The sequence below is a fragment of the Pseudorasbora parva genome, chromosome 12 (assembly GCF_024679245.1).
Source record: "Pseudorasbora parva isolate DD20220531a chromosome 12, ASM2467924v1, whole genome shotgun sequence".
In the NCBI taxonomy this organism is placed as follows: Eukaryota; Metazoa; Chordata; class Actinopteri; order Cypriniformes; family Gobionidae; genus Pseudorasbora; species Pseudorasbora parva.
This window is the reverse complement of record NC_090183.1, coordinates 40,636,938-40,655,447: the sequence shown is the minus strand read 5'-3', so window position 1 is coordinate 40,655,447 and position 18,510 is coordinate 40,636,938. Positions and strand designations below refer to the sequence as shown.

The window sequence follows — 18,510 nt, the reverse complement described above, 5'->3', positions numbered from 1 at the left end:
ATGGCAACCATGGTATGTATACATCTGTATACACACACACACACACACACACACACACACACACACACACACACACACACACACATATATATATATATATATATGAGAGAGAGAGAGAGAGAGAGAGAGAGAGAGAGAGAGAGAGAGAGAGAGAGAGAGAGAGACATAATGTTAAGATAATTATTGTATTTATCATGCTGATTTTTAATTTTCTAGCTGTGCATGCCTGATGCTGTTTTGTGTGTTGTGTGTCAGAATGCAGTTCATAATAGAATTCAAGTTTGTGCTGTATTCTTGAAATTCCTGCTAGATGTTCTATATTGAATAGTAGAATATGCAAAATAGTGTTTAAAAAATCATAATAAAAGATAAAACTTATACAGTACTTTTTCTGTTTACAGCAACTGCATTTTTATGGAAATGCAAATCATGGCACAAGGCTGATCCTCAACGGTAGTAAATGGAGATTCTTCTCTCATGGTAAAAAAAAAGAACAAACAATGATAATTCCCTTGTGCCCTCTGTTTTTTATTTGTTTGTTTGATTAGAATTTTTTATTTTTTGGGGGTATGTCCTTGCCATGCTTTGTGAGCACTGTGACAGGAGGGAATCTGAGTCGGATTATGAAGCTGCTCTGTCATTTCTGATAGGTATAAAAGGAAACAGAGAAAGACAGAGATAGGCAAAAGGGGAAAACTAAAGGAAAAAATGTCAACGTTAAAAGGGTTATGAGAAAAAAAAAGAAAAGCAATGAAGATGAGGAATGACCTAAGGTATTGACAGATGAAAATGGGAAATAAAGAGAGTGGCATATGGTGATAATGTTCTCTAAAACCTCTGGTCTTCCCCCTAACAAATTCTCTGTGTTCCCATGACAGGATTATATTATTACCCCATTTTATTGGCGAAAGAAGAAGGTGGGCGAGAGAGAGAGAGAGAGAGAGAGAGAGAGAGAGAGAGAGAGAGAGAGAGAGAGAGAGAGAGAGAGAGAGAGAGAGCATCTGTATAGCTTCAGATGGCTCTGCCTCAGAACTCAGAATCCCAGAATTTAAGCTGAAAATGATGAAGAGAGTCCAGACCTTTGTCCAGTTGAATCCAGGAAGAGATAGAGTGCTAAAGAGACAGTAAAAAAAATGTTTTTGGATGTCCTTTTTGACCCCAGGATGTTACCTGAGTATAACAATTAGAACATATTCAATGTTTATTACAGATTTCAGTTAGTATTTGCATGTGCACTCGAGTACTCGAGACCAGTCTCAAGACCATTTTTTTGAAGGTCTTGGTCATGTCTCGGTCTGGACCACATTTGTACTCGGTCTTGTCTCGGTCTCAAACTTAGGTCTCAGGATTTTGTTTCAAGACCAGTCAAGACCATAACTCCTGCGATATTACTAAATTGCTGGTGCATTGTCTAATTTAATAATTAACGTCATTAATGTGATTGGATGTAAAACTTACTGCTTCAGATGCAACAATTACTTATTTCTTCTTTGATTTATTTATTGTGCCAGTTCAAAAATGAGGGATTGTGTCAAAAATGACACCAAAATGAATACAAATGCTCACTAAATTCAAGATATTGTTGCAAAAAAGTATTTGTATGAGATCTGGATTTTATATTATAATGTGATATATTTAAGCAATATCACAAGAGCAATAGAGCCATTTTCACAAATTTGAGCATGACTGCAAACATTATATTGCTTTAATACAGTTATTAAATAAAACATTTTTAAACATTATTTATGCATTTGTAATTTACCAATTCAGATGCATCTTCTGTACCACCACCAGTGCAAATATTAATTTTGTTGTTAATGATTTCAATGAATTTGTATAACAGCTCTACATATAATTTATTGATTAAAAATAACTCATTTCTCAGGCAGAAGTGTGGATCTTTATGAATTAAAGGAGTGCTGGTCTGGTCTCGGTCTAACCTCGGTCTCCCCTTGCCTTGGTCTAGGTTTTGTCTTGGTCTCAACACACATTGGTCGTGGTCTGGACTCGGTCTTGGAATAGGTGGTCTTGACTACAACACTACCAAGTATACACAATACCTAAATTTAACAACCACCGCACTAAATATTAATAAGCAGTAATTAGGAGTTTTTTTTAGGCAAAAGTCGTAGTTAATAGCTGCTTAATAGTGAGAATATGACCCTAATAGAGTCTAAGTCTGAGACTTTTGATTTTCTTCCTAATTTGAGGCATTTTTGAAAACTAAGCTGTGAGGAATAGTGTATAAAATGGGTTGCTCTTATTGTTTGCTGAATCGATAAAACATTGAAAATACATCTTTCTGATATATTTTCAGGAAAAAATAGGTTGTGAAAATAAAATATGACCTAAAACAGAATGTTTTAAACACTGCCGTTCTCTCACAAAGCCTTATTTTCATTCACGTCAAATTAAAAATGCTAAGTTCCTGTGAAGGCATTGGCAATAGAGATGATGTGGCTCAGGTGGGCTTTTATTAAATGAACCCACGATTAAAGTAAATAAAGTGCTATTCTGTTATCTGGGAAGTGAGATAAAGGTCACAAAGATGCATGGTGACGGTAGACCTACAGCACCTTTAATGATGGCTCATATTCACTTGGCGTGACCCTTCAGTAGTGTTTCTTGTGCATGTTGCTCTCCTTGACCACATGTGCTGTGTCAAAGTCACTCACTCGTTCACTCATTCACTATTCCCTGTATAGTCAATGCCACATGGTGCACCATATGGGAAGCAATGAATGCAAACGAGTGAGCAATTTTTGGATGCTGATATAAATATTTTTTGTCAAGAGTACTCTGGAGCTGTCTCTGTACTTCTTACATGTACCTTACTTTGTAAATGAGAAGCATTACATATAAATAAGCATACTTATAATATTTTTGTGTACAATTTTTATTTTAATTAATTAGTATTATTCCATTATTCATTTCACTTATTTATTCATTTAATGTATTTATTTTATTTAATGTTTATTTATTTATTTATTTATTTTTGCGATCTTGAAACTTTCCCATGCAGGGGCAGTAGACCTATAGCATGCTACGGTGAAGCCATGCTTAAAAACTGCATCATCTCCAAGTCACATTAAGTCATCAAGCCATTAAAAAGCTGCTGATATCTGCTCCTCGAGTCAACACTACGATAATTCCTGTTTTATCCCTGTCAAAATAAATTAGAATGACGTGATATTTCAGCTTTTCGTGGTTGGTAAATCCTGCTTAATTCAGGACTTTTGACAGGGACACCTGCCTTTCCGCCCAAAGGTTATGACATATAATGGGTCACGCTGTGTTTATGAGGAGATTATGGTGCTTTATGAGAACTGGCAGCATCGCACAAGGGGTGAAGACAGGAGATTATGGGCGAGGGGTTTAGTGGTTTGTGGCATCTGTCTGCACACGTTCACACTTTCCTTCTTAAACGGGTCATGTCATACATTTTTTATAATTTCGGGGTTTTTTGCTCGTGGTCCCTGTTTTTTTTTTTCCTTCTTTTTTTCCTGTTGTTATTTTAATGGATTCTATATACAGGGAATCTATTTTTCCTTGATCTTTTGAGATGAAAGAGCTTGATGAACTATGAAAGGACACTGTAGCTTTTTAAAACTCATAACTTTCTCCCCAGCCCAAAAAGTCTTAACAGTTTGTGCAACACATTTCAGTGCGGATTGGTTTGTGATCTTGTTGCAATAATGCAAGCTGTTATCTGTACAATTAAAAACTATATTTCACACAACAGCAAACCTGCAAGCTGGTGTGTGAGCATTGGAATGCACTGTCTCTAATTTCATATGTAAAGCAGGCATTTCTTAAAGGGATAGTTTACCCAAAAATGAAAATTTTATTTTTATCTGCTTATCCCCAGGGCATCCAAGATATAGGTGACTTTGTTTCCTCAGTAGTACACAAATGAAGATTTTTAACTCCAACCGTTGCACTGTGCCAGTCATACAATACATGTCAATGGGGTGTAATTCTATAAAGAAGAGGAAAAAAAAGCACAAACAACTTTAATTTAAAATGAAACCCTGTGGTTTGTGACGACACATTTATGTTTTAAAACATGAAACCATTGCTTTGTGTGAGAAACCAAATTTTTTTTTAACCTCAAATACAACACTATATGCCCAACAGCCCCGAGCGCATGATCACTTTCGCTGGACGAGGTCAAATTATACTATATCCCTAATCATCCCTCCCTAACATTTTCATCTCGTTTGTATTTGTTGACGAAAATGACAATAGATTTCGTCCTAGTTTTTGTAATACAAAGCTGTTTATTATTTAGTTATCGTCTCGTTGGTGAAAAAAAGGTAATTGACGAAAATTATTTGTCAAAAAAAAAAACACTGGTGAACTAACCTTTAAGTGTACATTTTCTGACTTGGAGGGATTGGCAAGTAATGTAAATGGCAAAAAAATCTGTGAAAATCGAAAAGGTCAGATAATCTGCATCCTGGTCATCAAATACTGAGTTCGGTATACCTAATGTGGGTGTGACACATCCAAAATGGGCACTGTTGGGGGTCCTCCAGGAACGTGTTTGGGAACTATTGATTTAAAGCATTCAAAGAATTAACAAAATGCAGCATTGCTCAGTTTCTCTGGACAGTAAATCCCGCCTCCTTCATTTTGATTGGATATCTCAAATGTTTTTGATATTTGGATATAAAACTCCCTGTGCTCCAGATGGCCAGTCTAGCCTCTGCAATCAATCAGTGTTTCAACCGAGGAAAGGCGTCAATAAAACAGCTTGTGACACTTAACATTGCATTTACTTCAAGAAAGTTATCCAATGTTCACATTTCATTAGTTAGAAAATAAACACTTGAGAGGTTTATTATATCTCAAAAATAAATAGCAGTTGATTATAATATCTGTTGTTATTTTTAACCTCTAATATTATAATGTTCCAAATGATCGGTGCCTCTTCTCCCATAACTTTCTCAAATTTAGACCGGATTTGTTAACAAGTTCATTCCGTTCAATAAAAAAGATCCAACTCAAAAGAATGATCTGTTCACTAATCTGACATTGATAGTCTTTGCGAAGGCCACATTATATTGCCAAAGATTAAAAGAAACACTAATCTGCATTGAAATGTGTCCTACAAACTGTTAAATCCAGACTGAAATGATCAGGGGCATTGTTAAAACCAAATTGCAAAATTTTATTTTCTAATGAATATAGCATTTTTATTTGTTCGTAAGGATTTCTGTCTATGAACATAATAATAACTTAATCAATAGATCTGTCATATGTAGATCTGAGGTAATAAATCCAAGGATATTAAAATGAAAACAAACTAAGGCAAAAAAAATAAATAGATAAAGAAACTGTGACTTCTCACTTCTTTAATATAATTTGTTCCCATCCCTCAAATTGTGCTCTCTCTCTCTCTCTCTCTCTCTCTCTCTCTCTCTCTCTCTCTCTCTCTCTCTCTCTCTCTCTCTCTCTCTGTTTCCCTTCATTTTTTCATCCACCCTCAGTCTGTATCAGCAAACAATCTCTGTCTTCCCCTACAGAGCAACTTTCCCCAAATCTCTCTGAACTCTCCCAGAGTTGCGTCTTTGGAGTTTGGCAGAAAGAGGGAAAGCGAGGCTTTTAAAAAGTTCTGTGTGTAAGGGTTTTCATTAGGTTTCACTTTTCACAGTTGCTTTTGACACCGTGTCAGCTTGTTTGTGAAGTCTTTTCTGAGTTAGCAAAGCTTATAAGAGACTTACGCCATGTGTTTTTGTGCAGCTGGCTCTCACACTGAGTGTGTGCTTGCATGTGCAGAGTAAGTTGTCCTAGAAAACAAAACAAAAAAAAAACAATTGGGCACTAATAGAAAGTACTTTCCATACTAGTAAAATTGATCGTAGGAAAGCAAAATCACGCATGACATGTCTCAGTTGTTTGTCTAGGCAGCAATGAGAGTAGAAACTTCTGCTTCCATTTTATTTCCATAATATGACATGTTTCATAAGTCTCATCACATGCTTTTTAGATATTCTCCTGTAGTTTTTGTAAATCTCTTTGACAAACAATGTCTTAAACTGTGTTCATAGTTTCAGCAGCAGCGGCTCGTCTTTAAGGGCAGGCGAGACAAAGCCCATTCAAACATAGACCCTGACTTAATAATAAATTGTAAATATGTTCAGTATTATGAAATAAAATATTTGGTAATAATCTGCATGGATTCGGCAGGCATGTATCATGACACTAAGCAGGTAGCCAGTCTCGGAGCCCTCCCCAGCCCTACAGCATCCCACAATTTTCCAGTGCAAATCTGCGGTGAAAAAAATAATGCAGTACACTCTCATAGAGAGCCATTGGGGCAGATTTCAGACTGCCCCGCTAGTTCCACGTTACCTCACGTAAACCAAGATGCTATCAGTCCGCTTCAGCTGGGTGTTTATTATAGTCTGCATCAGCTCAGTAACTAGTTGGCATCATGTCTGTTCTTCCCAGGTGGAGTAGCATATCAAATTAATGAAAGTATAAATCCTTTAGTTTAAATGTGCTCATGTGAATAACATTTATATATAGCAATTCTGTTGTTTGTTTTCTGTTCATTTTGAGAATACACAACTTTGTTTTCCACGGTGGACTTCCTACATAACTTGCAATATCTAACATTCTAAGATGGCATTCTATGCGTTTGTTGTCTGTCAATCATCATTAGAGTGCCACCTTCAGGCTGAATAACGCAAGGACATTAGAATTCTTCCAAAAGTGTGTCTGATATGTTCGGCGATTAGGATATAAAACTTAAAAAATGTTTATCATAAACTAACGCTAAGACCCAGAATCTGCCCTACCTAAAATACATAAATGAGAACCCCATTAAGTCTCCTTATCTTTTGAAAGAGCAACCTCAGAGCAATAACTCTCTTCTGGGAATTAGTCTACATTATAATGCCAAACTTACATTACCTACTGTTTCCGTAACCTTTTATAATCTCTCTCTCTCTCTCTCTCTCTCTCTCTCTCTCTCTCTCTCTCTCTCTCTCTCTCTCTCTCTCTCTCTCTCTCTCTCTCTCTCTCTCTCTCTCTCTCTCTCTCTCTCTCTCTCTCTCTCTCTCTCTCTCTCTCTCTCTCTCTCTCTCTCTCTCTCTCTCTCTCTCTCTCTCTCTCTCTCTGCAGGTAAAGTGCTGAATACTGATTTAAGGCATTATCTTAGCCTGCAGTTCCAAAAAGGATCAATCGACCACAAACTGCAGCAAGTGATCCGAGACAACCTGTACCTGCGCACCATTCCATGTAAGACATACATACACACCCTATCTATTCATTTGTACTTATTTATTTAATATGTACCTATTTGCAACATTGTTTCACACATAATATAATATAACTAGCACTTTCAATCGATTAAAATATTTAATTGCGATTAATCACATGATTGTCATGAGTTAACTTGTGATTAATCACAACTTAATCAGTTTTAAATATATCCTAAATTAATATGTTTCAGGTTTGTAATACTCTAATCAGCATGGGTATGGACAAATATCCATGATTTATGCAAATGTACATTTATTATTAGTGAAACCATACTCAGAAGAGCACGAAGACTAGATATGTATCAAAGGTCACAAGATTTTTTTCAAAGAACTAGTTCATGTCTTTTAAGCCTAAGCTTAAAAATTCTGAATAAGCAGTGATTTTTCTCATTTTAAGAATATAAGTAAAGGGAGTTTTTACATTTGCAATTTAGTTCAGTAAAGGGCACAGCTCGTATGAAAAATTGGTAATGTGAAAGCTTACATGCGGACCTGTGAGCGAACCTGTACCACACCATAACTGGAGGATGTTGTAAAGAGAAGGCATAGTGTGACCCCTTTAAAAGCTGTGTGCTATCTATTGAACTGTTGGTATTTTGTGTGTGTGTGTGCGCACCGAACTATGGCGCAATTCACACGAACAGTGTCAGAAACACAGAGTTCAATGAAGTTCAATAAACATTAGTTCAATTACACATGTACTGTAAGTGGTGATGGTGTTAATGATTTACCTCGGATATGAACGAGAGGGAGCTTGCAGTGTATTCGCGGATTGCTCGGACTGCAGAGCAGTGTAAAAATGCACTTTTTGTCCTGGAGTCTATAAAAGATAAAGGTGCCCTAGAATGATTTGAAACAATATGTTAAATTGTTCTCTGATATCTACATAGAGGGTATGTGGCTTATTTAAGGGCAAAAATTGTCCAGATACAGTTTTACAGGTCCATTTACAACCCTATAAATTGTCCCTAGAATGTAATGCTCTGTTTTTGCCTTATTTGGAAGTGTCATGAATATTAATGTTGAGCTCTGCTCTGATTGGCTTATTCCAGCAGCTCACAGCTCACAGCAGTTCAGTGAAGCGGCTCGTGAGTCCTGACCGTACACAGACCGACTGAATAACACTTTAAGCAAAACATCTCAAATGGAGATTGCTGAAATGCAGCTTACTTGTTTATTTGGTGTTTTCAGATCATCCGCACGCGAGAAAGAGCTCGTGTGCTTCTGATTGCCAGATTTCAGTCATTAAATCCCCCAAACAGAGCTTTTCTGTGAAAAGAAACTTGTATACTCTCCGGTGTTTTACCTAAACATGTCCAATCTGGCAACCATATGCATGCGAGCTCTCGCTCTCGCGCAGATTATCTGAAAACACCAATAAACAAATAAGCTGCATTTCAGCAATCTCCATTTGACATTTTATGCTTAAAGTGTCATCCAGTCTACATTTTAGACTTGTCTTTTTTCGTCAACGATATTGCATGTTTATATAACGTTAGCCACAATGTAAGCTGACGTTACACAGTGACTGTGATGTAATCTGAAAGCATGAAAACATCATAGGCCTACTTCAGTTCTCAAAAATATATATAACTTATATTTTTACAAAATGAATAGCCTTGTCAAATGACTATCGTTTTAACTTATGTGGTGGAAAAGGTGACGTTTGCTAGAATGATCGAGTGAACGATCTGTAAGCAATGTATCTACGGTTGTATTTTGTAATACAAAATAATATCAACCTTTGTCATTAGACACACTATTTAGTTGTATATGGTACTTGGAGTTTCCTATTGTTACTGTATCTTGCGTTAACTAGACAATGCTGTCTTCCTAAGAAACTTTCAATTTAATCAGAAATTGTTTAAACAGTCAATAAGTGGATAAAATCGCTACTTACTTCTTGCAGGAATATAGCTGTAATTCTTCAGTTTAAGACGTTGAGCGAAGCTTGCTTGAAATGGGCCAAACAAACGAACGATCTTGAATTAAATTGTTGTGGTATCCTATTATAATAAACATCAACCATGACTGTTGACATTTTTAATATGTGGAAAGGGTAGAAAAGTCTCCTGCACAGCCTGGAACATGACATGCGATGTGTCCATGAGAGAAGTTTGTTTATCTGCAGTCCCGATGATTCGGCTCCGTCAGTTCCGCCTGACCATGAACATGTTTGGACAGATGCAAATGTTGGGGGCATGCATACAAATGATCCCCAATGCTTGCGTCACGGTTGGCCTTATGTTGAGAAGCACTTTTTTTCCCCTGGTGTTTTTTATTTACAAGATTTACATAAGAAGTAGGAGGCAATGGTGTTTGAGACTCACAGTATGTGATGTCCATGTACTGAACTCTTATTAACTCTTATGAACCCTTTTCTTTCCCTGTTAAATTTTCATGCCTTTACTTCTCAATCTGTGGCTGCTCAAGATTTCTCCAACTACGTGCTATAGGCCACCAAGCCTGCAGTATCCTTCTCAGAAATTGAAGCTTTCGCGCATCGATCGCCCCTCGGTGACTGGTCCCAGTATAGCCGCCCCTCTGTGTTTTCTAATGGACACGAGGCAAACTAAACAATAAAATTCATCTCAAATACTTTTCCCCCAAAGTTAGTTTATGTCATTGAAGGCAGTTATCATTACGATGATTTCATTTCAAGTGTTCGTTTTTAAAATAAGTTTAGTTTTAGTTAGTTATTTGATGCTATAAAAACGGGGGGGGGGGGAGACGTCATGATTGACAGCTGAGATTGACGTCTTCTCGGAGTGAAGTTGTCACTGAGGCACTAACAGACTTTTTTCGGGATTTTTGGGAACAGATTGGTGCTTTAGCTTAAACTTCTACATTTCCATAACTGTTTATTTCACACCAACATAATGAATTTTTCTGCATCTGCGAGAGTGTGGGCGGGCTTTTGATTTCGCAGCAGTACTTCCTGCTCTCTACTGCGCAACTCCGGTCCCGAAATCGCTACTGGGCAGACTCGGTCCCAAGATGTCAGCACCGCACAGGCCGCCTGAAAGCTTCAAATCTGGCAAGCGGAAACGGATGATGTCGAGTCGTCCATATTTTTTACGGTCTATGTAGGCCACGGATCAAGCAGAAAATGTGCACTGCGTTAATTGCGCGTTAATAAAATTAGTGCCGTTAAAATTTATTTGTGTTAATGCGTTAATTACTTTGCGTCCATTTTGACAGCCCTAAATATAACACTTTACTGGCGAAAACAATCGTTAATTTTACACTTCCGGTCAAATTGTGCTGCAAACATCAATAACCGCTTTAGTGTGTAAGTAGTAGGGATGCGCGATATACCGGTACTGGAAAAATACCGGTATATATTTTATTTAAAACGGTACGATATCATGATTTGGCACATTTCGGAATATGCTGCTTTTCCGAAGTTCACCGCTAGATGGCAGCGCTCTACCCAAACTGACCCGAAACAACCGGCAAATGTGACAACAACATAGACGGACAAAATGGATAAAGCAGTTGAATCTCACTCAAGATGCCCAAAACGAATGAATAAAGAGAGGAGTAGAAGTGACATTTGTAATGACTTTGCTTATAAAACTGATGAAGAACCATCAAACCTAACCAAGAAGCATCTGTCACTATCCTGACTTTAAGACTTCTTAAGAGATCGACAGGTCAGTGAATCATTCAAACCATCTCATTTAGACATTTTTGTTTTTTTAACACTGATCAACACACACACACAGCCTAACATAAGATCGAATATCACAATCTCCAGCGTTCGTTTCAACCAATGACATTTAGATCTCATTATATTTGCACGCATACTATTGCACTATTTACATTCGCGTTAGACACCGCCGACTGTGTTTATGTGAATACTCACTAAAGTATTCACATAAACTTTAGTGTTAAACGGACATTTGTACATAATTCTGTGTATTTGACTGTTTAAGGAAACTTAATGTGTAATGTGCGAGCGTGACTAAGTGACAGGTGTGTGTGTGTGTGTGTGTGTGTGTGTGTGTGTGTGTGTGTGTGTGTCGTTGTTATAAGCTCATGTCTCCTGTAACTGTTATTACGAAATGCTATAAAATCGCTTGCATGTTCAAATGATTTCCGTTCTCCATCCCGAGACGAGTGTGAAATGTTGAATCGGATTATGCAGATTGCTTTAGTGTAGTGCGATGTCTTTTGAAACCAGAAGCAATTTGCTAATTTTGAGAGATTTTTGCTGAAATTATTTCTCACAAGAAAGTTTTCAAATGACTGATTTGATGTGATAAGCTTTGCTAATTAATTTACAATAAACATTTGTGGTAATTTCCCACTTTATAAACTCAAAACTTGCATAATTGTTCTCATTCGCGTGCGATATACCCGCGCTAATATCAGACCTTGTGGTATCGATTTAATATCGGTACTTCGGTAATAGATTGTGGTACCGTACCGAAGCCAAAATTGTGGTATCGAGCCATCCCTAGTAAGTAGTGTAGTAAGTAAAGTAGTGTGTAAGATTACATTTATATGCATGAATTAATTTATTTGAATTAATTATTGAGAGAGAGATTGGTATCTGCGTTTGTTCAGCATCTCTCTGTTAACAATGAGCTCAATTACTTCAAAATAACAATGTAACCGCCTCATTGCTGAGAAATATAATGTAGCGATTCAGTAGCGAAAGCTATTTTATTACTAAAAGTCCCTGGGCAGTGTTAAAAACTAAAGTTTATGTTCTCCTGAATGTTTCTGTGTATGCACAATGCAATCCCTGCTCTCACTGTTTGAGTATGTGTGTGTGCTTCATTAGTTGCACACCTTTTATTGCACACCTTCTAGCCAATCAGAAACGAGTATTCAGACAGACCATAATATAATATAATATAATATAATATAATATAATATAATATAATATAATATAATATAATATAATGCTTCACCTCATTTAAAATTCTGCTTGGACAGAATTCTCCTTTTTGTATCATTAAAACATATCATGAAATGTAAGAACATATGTCCTCTCCATCTTTCTCGGTTAGTCTGGTAATCTCATTTTTCCTCTCAGTCATTTGGCGTTTGGAGTGAATCCTTTGGCCATTTCTCACACCGGTGTGTTAATAGTGTAGTTGGGAAGCTCCTCTCCTGTCGGTCTGGCCCTCTGCAGTGGCTCTTCTTTGTGATGCGCTGTGTGAGATGTTTGCTGTTTCTCTGGAGAGTTGTGGAGTGGGTTTCTGAGAGCATGTTTCTTCTCAAAGCAGTAGCACACTGCTCATTAGTTTCTTATTCAGCTAGTTCGCTATTCCCTATTTAGTCTAATTTGATAAGTGACAGTGACAAATGGGTCATAAAACGCTCTGAGGGGCAAATTTACTGACACTTTAGCAAGTGGCATTTCAACGCAGAAATTCTGCGTCTTATTCACATACTTGCGGTATGATCTGCGATATGATAAAGTCATATTCAAATTAGGTTTCGTTTTATAGAATCATTTCAGTCTTTTTTAGGCAAAAGCATGCCTTTCTTTTCAATTATAGAATGAGCATAAGTCCAAACATATAAAAGTAATTGTTTATTAAATTACAAATTAATTTTAATGCATGTTTGTCCACTATACCAAACTGAATTGACAGATTCAAAGACATTTTTTTATTCAATTTGTGAAACTTTTATGAAATATTACGATTGACAAAAACCCTGTTTTATATATATTATTATCTCTTCATCTCTGCACCTGTTAGTTGGTGGGATATATTAGGGAGCAAGAGAACATTTTGTCCTCATAATTGATGTGAGTGTAAAATAAGCAAGTGTAAGGATTTGAGGGAGTTTGACAAGGGCCAAATTGTGATGCTAGATAACTGGGTCAGTTATCAGCCCGTGTGGTTCGATTAAACAGACATGCTACTGAAGCTCAAACTGCTCAAGAAGTTAATGCTGGTTCTGATAGAAAGGTGTCAGAATACACAGTGCATCACAGTTTGTTACATATATGGGGCTGCAGAGCCACAGATCAGTCAGGGTGCCCATGCTGACCCCTGTCCACCACCGAAAGCGGCAACAGCGTGCACGTGAGCATCAGAACTGGACCACAGAGCAATGGAAGAAGGTGGCCTGGTCTGATGAATCATGTTTTCTTTTGCATCACGTGGATGGCCGGGTGCGTGTGCGTTGCTTACCTGGGGAACACATGGCACCAGGATGCACTATGGGAAGAAGGTCGGCGGAGGCAGTGTGCTTTGGGCAATGTTCTGCTGGGAAATCCTGTGTGTGTGTGTGTGTGTGTGTGTGTGTGTGTGTGTGTGTGTGTGTGTGTGTGTGTGTGTGTGTGTGTGTGTGTGTGTGTGTGTGCGACATGTGCGTGCGTGTGTGTGTGTGTGCGTTTGTTTGTTTGTTTGTCTGTTTGTATTCGTGTGTGTGTATGACCCGTGCTGGCAAAGTCGGAGAGTCGGAATGCGCGCGGGATCATTTTAAGCTACGGGCAAAACAAGTGAAAAACGTCTATTTTGAGGTTTTCACAAAAATGAGTTAATTAAGCCCTCGTGTAGAGGTCCCAAAGCTCCAAATAGCAATTAAACATCTAAAAGTATCTTTATTTGTATGTTTTCTGAGAGGAGTACCTTATCCTTGCAAAATTTTCTGCTGACATACAGATCTGAAGCTTACGCACAAAGACGCCTCAAACAGCGCATAATCCCGATAAACACTATTACAATATTACGCAAACATTATCTGTTATGTCTTAAGTGAACATTTGGTTAACTGGTGAGGAAAAAACATCTAATGTGAAACATTATAACAGATTTGTGTGGTACTATAGGTATTTATATAGGCTTTCTGTTTTATTAATGTTATTTAAGTAATTGTGGTATCATGGGGAGAAAAGCTGAATATATATATTCCTATAGATATGGGTTTTGACTTGATGTGTGCCATATATTGTGTTATTACCAAGGATGTTAAGGTGTACTTGCAAGGTGATTTTGTTTTGGAACCTTCAGAAAACTTTTTTTTTTTTCTCAGAAGTGACTTTACTGACTCTATCGACTTCAAACAGGTGTAGCTCAGTCATTCTTTGTCATATTCAAACAAATCAAACATTTTGAAGGTAAAAACAATAACTTATTGTGCTCAATTAAATGTGCTCATTGTGACTCAATTGGCCAGCATAAGTCACATTACACACACACACACACACACACACACACACACACACACACACACACACACACACACACACACACACACACACACACACACACACACACACACACACACACACACACACACACACACGTCTGGTGCGCTATCTTTCTGGGGACTCACCATAGACGTAATGGTTTTTATGCTGTACATACCATATATTCTATCCCCCTTACACTGCCCCTGCCCCTAAACCTACCCATCACAGGAAACATTCTGCATTTTTACTTTCTCAAAAAAACTCCTTCTGTGCGATTTATAAGATGTTTTCCTCATGGGGACCTAAAAATGTCCCCACAAGGACAAGGATTTCGGATATTGCCATCTTTGTGGGGACATTTTGTCCCCATAACGTAGGGATTACCAGGTCACACACACACACACACACACACACACACACACACACACACACACACACACACACACACACACACACACACACACACACACACACACACACACACACACACACACACACACACACACACACACACACACACACACACACACACACACACACACACACACACACGTTGTGTTTTTGTAAATTGATGGAATCTTTCCATAGTCAAATAAAAGGCAACTTTATTTATATAGCGCTTTTACAATGACGATTGTTTCAAAGCAGCTTCACAGTGTTAAACAGGATAATATTGCAACAAAATTTGATTCGGCTGTACAGTCGTTGTTATCAGCAATGTTATCAGCTTATTTTAATTTATCATATAGCGACAATGTTGGAAGATCAGTATTATAGTTTATTAATTACAATTAATTAAGACCTAATACATTAATTTTATTTGTCCATCAGTGTACTGTATAACTGTATACAGTATACTAAAATTTATTTTGTGTGGAAACTGCTACATTTTTTCAGGATAGACATTTTTCAAATATAAATAATTTGTAACATTATAAATGGCTTTACCGTCCCCTTTGATCAATTGAATGTGTCTTTGCTGAATAAAAGTGTTTATTAATTTATTAAAATTTATCAAAATCTTAATGACATAATATTAGAAAATCTATATCATAAGATATAGATTTTGCTTTGGAGTGTAGTGTTCTGCTAAATTACTCTCCGATCCATTTTTGCAAAAGGTCTATGCATACCTCTATCCGTTTATTGCTTTTTCTAGCTAAATATCCTTCTGAAAGATTTCAGTGTTAAAATGAGCAGCAAAAGTTTATTTTTAACAATCCATGATCATCAAGATCATCACCGGTTTGTGCGGCACATTCCAGTGCCGATTGTTTTGTGAACTTGTCACAACGTAATGAAGATGTTACTGAAGGCAGCCTGGGGCGGTGCAAACCGTATTAGACTTGACAGCAAACACACAGCTTCCGAGAAAAAGCACAGCAAAATGCCGTTACTCACATCAGGTGTAAAGAGGGACATCTTAAAGGCACAGCAACAACAACAACACAAAACTTTTATTTTAAAGGTGAAAGAGAAAAATGTTTGTAAAAAAGAAACAATGACTGATATTATAAGTGGATTTGAAGGAAAGTGACCCATTTAAACAACTTGAAATACAGCCAGTGGAGACTGTTTAGCTGTGCATTTTATCACTGGCATTAAACATAGACATCAGCTTTTATATCTCAGCTGTCGAACTGTCTAATAATAGAGTTTTTGATTAACATATTTTTATTTTATTTCTGAATCCGTTGAAGTTTAAAAAATAATAATGAATTATAAATAATTTCCCCATAAGAATGAAAAATTACTCTTTGATGTTTATGGAAAATTAGCAGGCTTGAGACAATCCGAATTAACATAAAATGACAAAAGAACTTCCATTAGATGCCATTTTAAGCATAACATCGTCTTCTCTTGTCCTTAGGTCACTCTGTGCTTGGCCTAGTTACTCTCACTCTTTATCTTAGTCAGTAAGTAAGAGTTTAAAACAGCAGAGTAAAGAAGGGAAGAAGTGAGGAAAAAAGTCTGAGGAAGTAGAGGAGAAATGGAGTTGGAGGAAGAGAGAGCCTCCGGTATTTGCAGTCACAAAGCTGCTTTATGGAGCTATGAACAAAAGTTGTTAAAAGCTTCTCTGATGGAGAGGAATAAAGAGCAGCCTAAGGTGCTACTCATATCCCTTCTGCACCAGAATGCTGCCTGAGCAGGTGGTCGCCCGGGGGATCTGCGGACCTCTTTCAGAACCGGCCTGTGATTAAACTGACTTCAGAGGCCAACTGAGATGTAGCCGGCTGATATTACGTAACCTGCTCACAACCTGCCGCATCACAGTCTTTGAGCGCATCAGAGTTTCCAGTCGGAGAGCGCTGCGAACGCTTTCATTTCTTCAGAGATGCTATGGTGCATGGAAAGGGAAATACAGTTTTGCAGAAGAGGCATTGCATTTTGAAACCCAAAGTCTGGAGTAGTTTAACGTTCTCTGATGTAGGTATTTTGTTTAAAAATTTGAATTTAAAATGCTCAAATTCATGGGTTTTTCACATCATTTTAAACTGGCTTTGGGCCAGTTGCATAAACCGTGACTTAAAGGGTTAGTTCACCCAAAAATGAAATTGATGTAATTAATGTCTCACCCTAATGTCGTTTCACACCCGTAAGACCTCTGGTCATCTTCAGATACACAGTTTAAGATATTTTATATTTAGTCCAACAGCGTATCCATGTGTAGGCACACTATACTGTTCATGTCCAGAAAGGGAATAAAAACATCATCAAAGTAGTCCATATGTGACATCAGTTAGTTCATTAGAATCTCTTGAAGCAGTGAAAATACAATTTTGGTCCAAAAATAACAAAAAACTATGACTTTATTCAGCATTGTCTTCTCTTCGGTGTTCCTCAAAAAAGATTCAAACGGTTCATGAATCAGTGAATCGATCAATGATTCGGATCGCCAATGTCACGTGATTTCAGCAGTTTGGCAGTGTGACACTCGATCCAAACTGCTGAAATCATGTGACATTGGCGATCCGAATCCGAATCCGAGTTCGTGTTCGAGCAATTAGCAATTAACCAAGAGGATATAAATCTAACTTTCCCAATTATAATTACAACAATCTTCACTGTAAAAAAAAAAAAAAAGATGTCTCCAATTGAAAAGTTTCTAGTGACTGATCACATCTAAATTTTTCAGTTGGCCAAAATGAATTTCTGTGAATTAAATTGCATCAATTCACAGAATTGCAATTTGGCCAACTGAAAAATTTAGACGTGATCAGTCACTAGAAAATGTTCAATTAGAATTTTTTTTTTTACAGTGCTCCTGGGAAAATAAAATAAATCCCTAAGCTTTTAATTGTCTTAATTATTGGTCTGGAAATTTGCGAAAATGTAAGTAAAAATTAAAAAACAAATGCAAAAATTAAAAAGCCATTGCATCAAAGACAGAATTACTTTTTTGTCAGAATATGGAAAGTTTGATTCAGCGGGGTTGTGTGGAGTGGAATGGTTGTGTCATGAGTTGCATGGTGATGCTTCAGAGCGGTGTCTTTGAAAACCTGTCGAGAAATATTATAATAAATGCATCTCTGTCACAGTGAAGCATGGAGGAAGAGGTGTCATTGTGTGGGGAGCCTTTTTAGCTGCTGGTATTGGTGAGAAATACCAGTGATTATACTGTAAAAAGCATTTAATGCTTTTGAGTACAGGGGAATATTGCAGAATGGTTTACGTCCCACAATTTTTAATGAGAAATTGAATGTCTTAAGAAATATTCTAATTTTCTGAGATACTGAATAAGTTATAATCATCAGGATTAAAATAAATAAACATTAGAAATATATCAGTCTGTGTGTAATGAATGAATATAACAAGTTTCCCTTTTTGAATGCAATTAGTGAAATAAATCAAATTTTTGATGATATTCTAATTATATAGCCAGCGCCTGTTTTATGGATGTTAAAAAAGTTAACCCCTTTTAACCTTGCCAGTAGATATTCACATATCTTTAAACCAGTGCTGTTGTTCCGGTTCCCTCTTCTTGTGGCATTTACACAGTTGCTCTCCAAGGAAAATGTAAAGGAGGCGTTTTTTTTATATTAGTTGCTCTTAAGTTAGAGTCAGGTCTCCTCAGAC

The 18,510-nt window shown here is 37.1% G+C and overlaps 1 protein-coding gene across 3 annotated transcripts in view; it reads left to right on the top strand.

The window, feature by feature from the left end:
• The window catches only part of LOC137094540 (novel protein similar to human membrane-associated guanylate kinase-related (MAGI-3) (MAGI-3)), a 152,814-nt gene that overhangs the window by 89,246 nt on the left and 45,058 nt on the right, over nt 1-18,510 (top strand). For all 3 annotated transcript variants that reach the window (XM_067460312.1, XM_067460310.1, XM_067460309.1), the window contains exon 2: nt 7,132-7,248. In XM_067460312.1, coding sequence (XP_067316413.1) covers nt 7,132-7,248 — 117 coding nt within the window. The remainder of the gene's footprint in view (nt 1-7,131; nt 7,249-18,510) is intronic.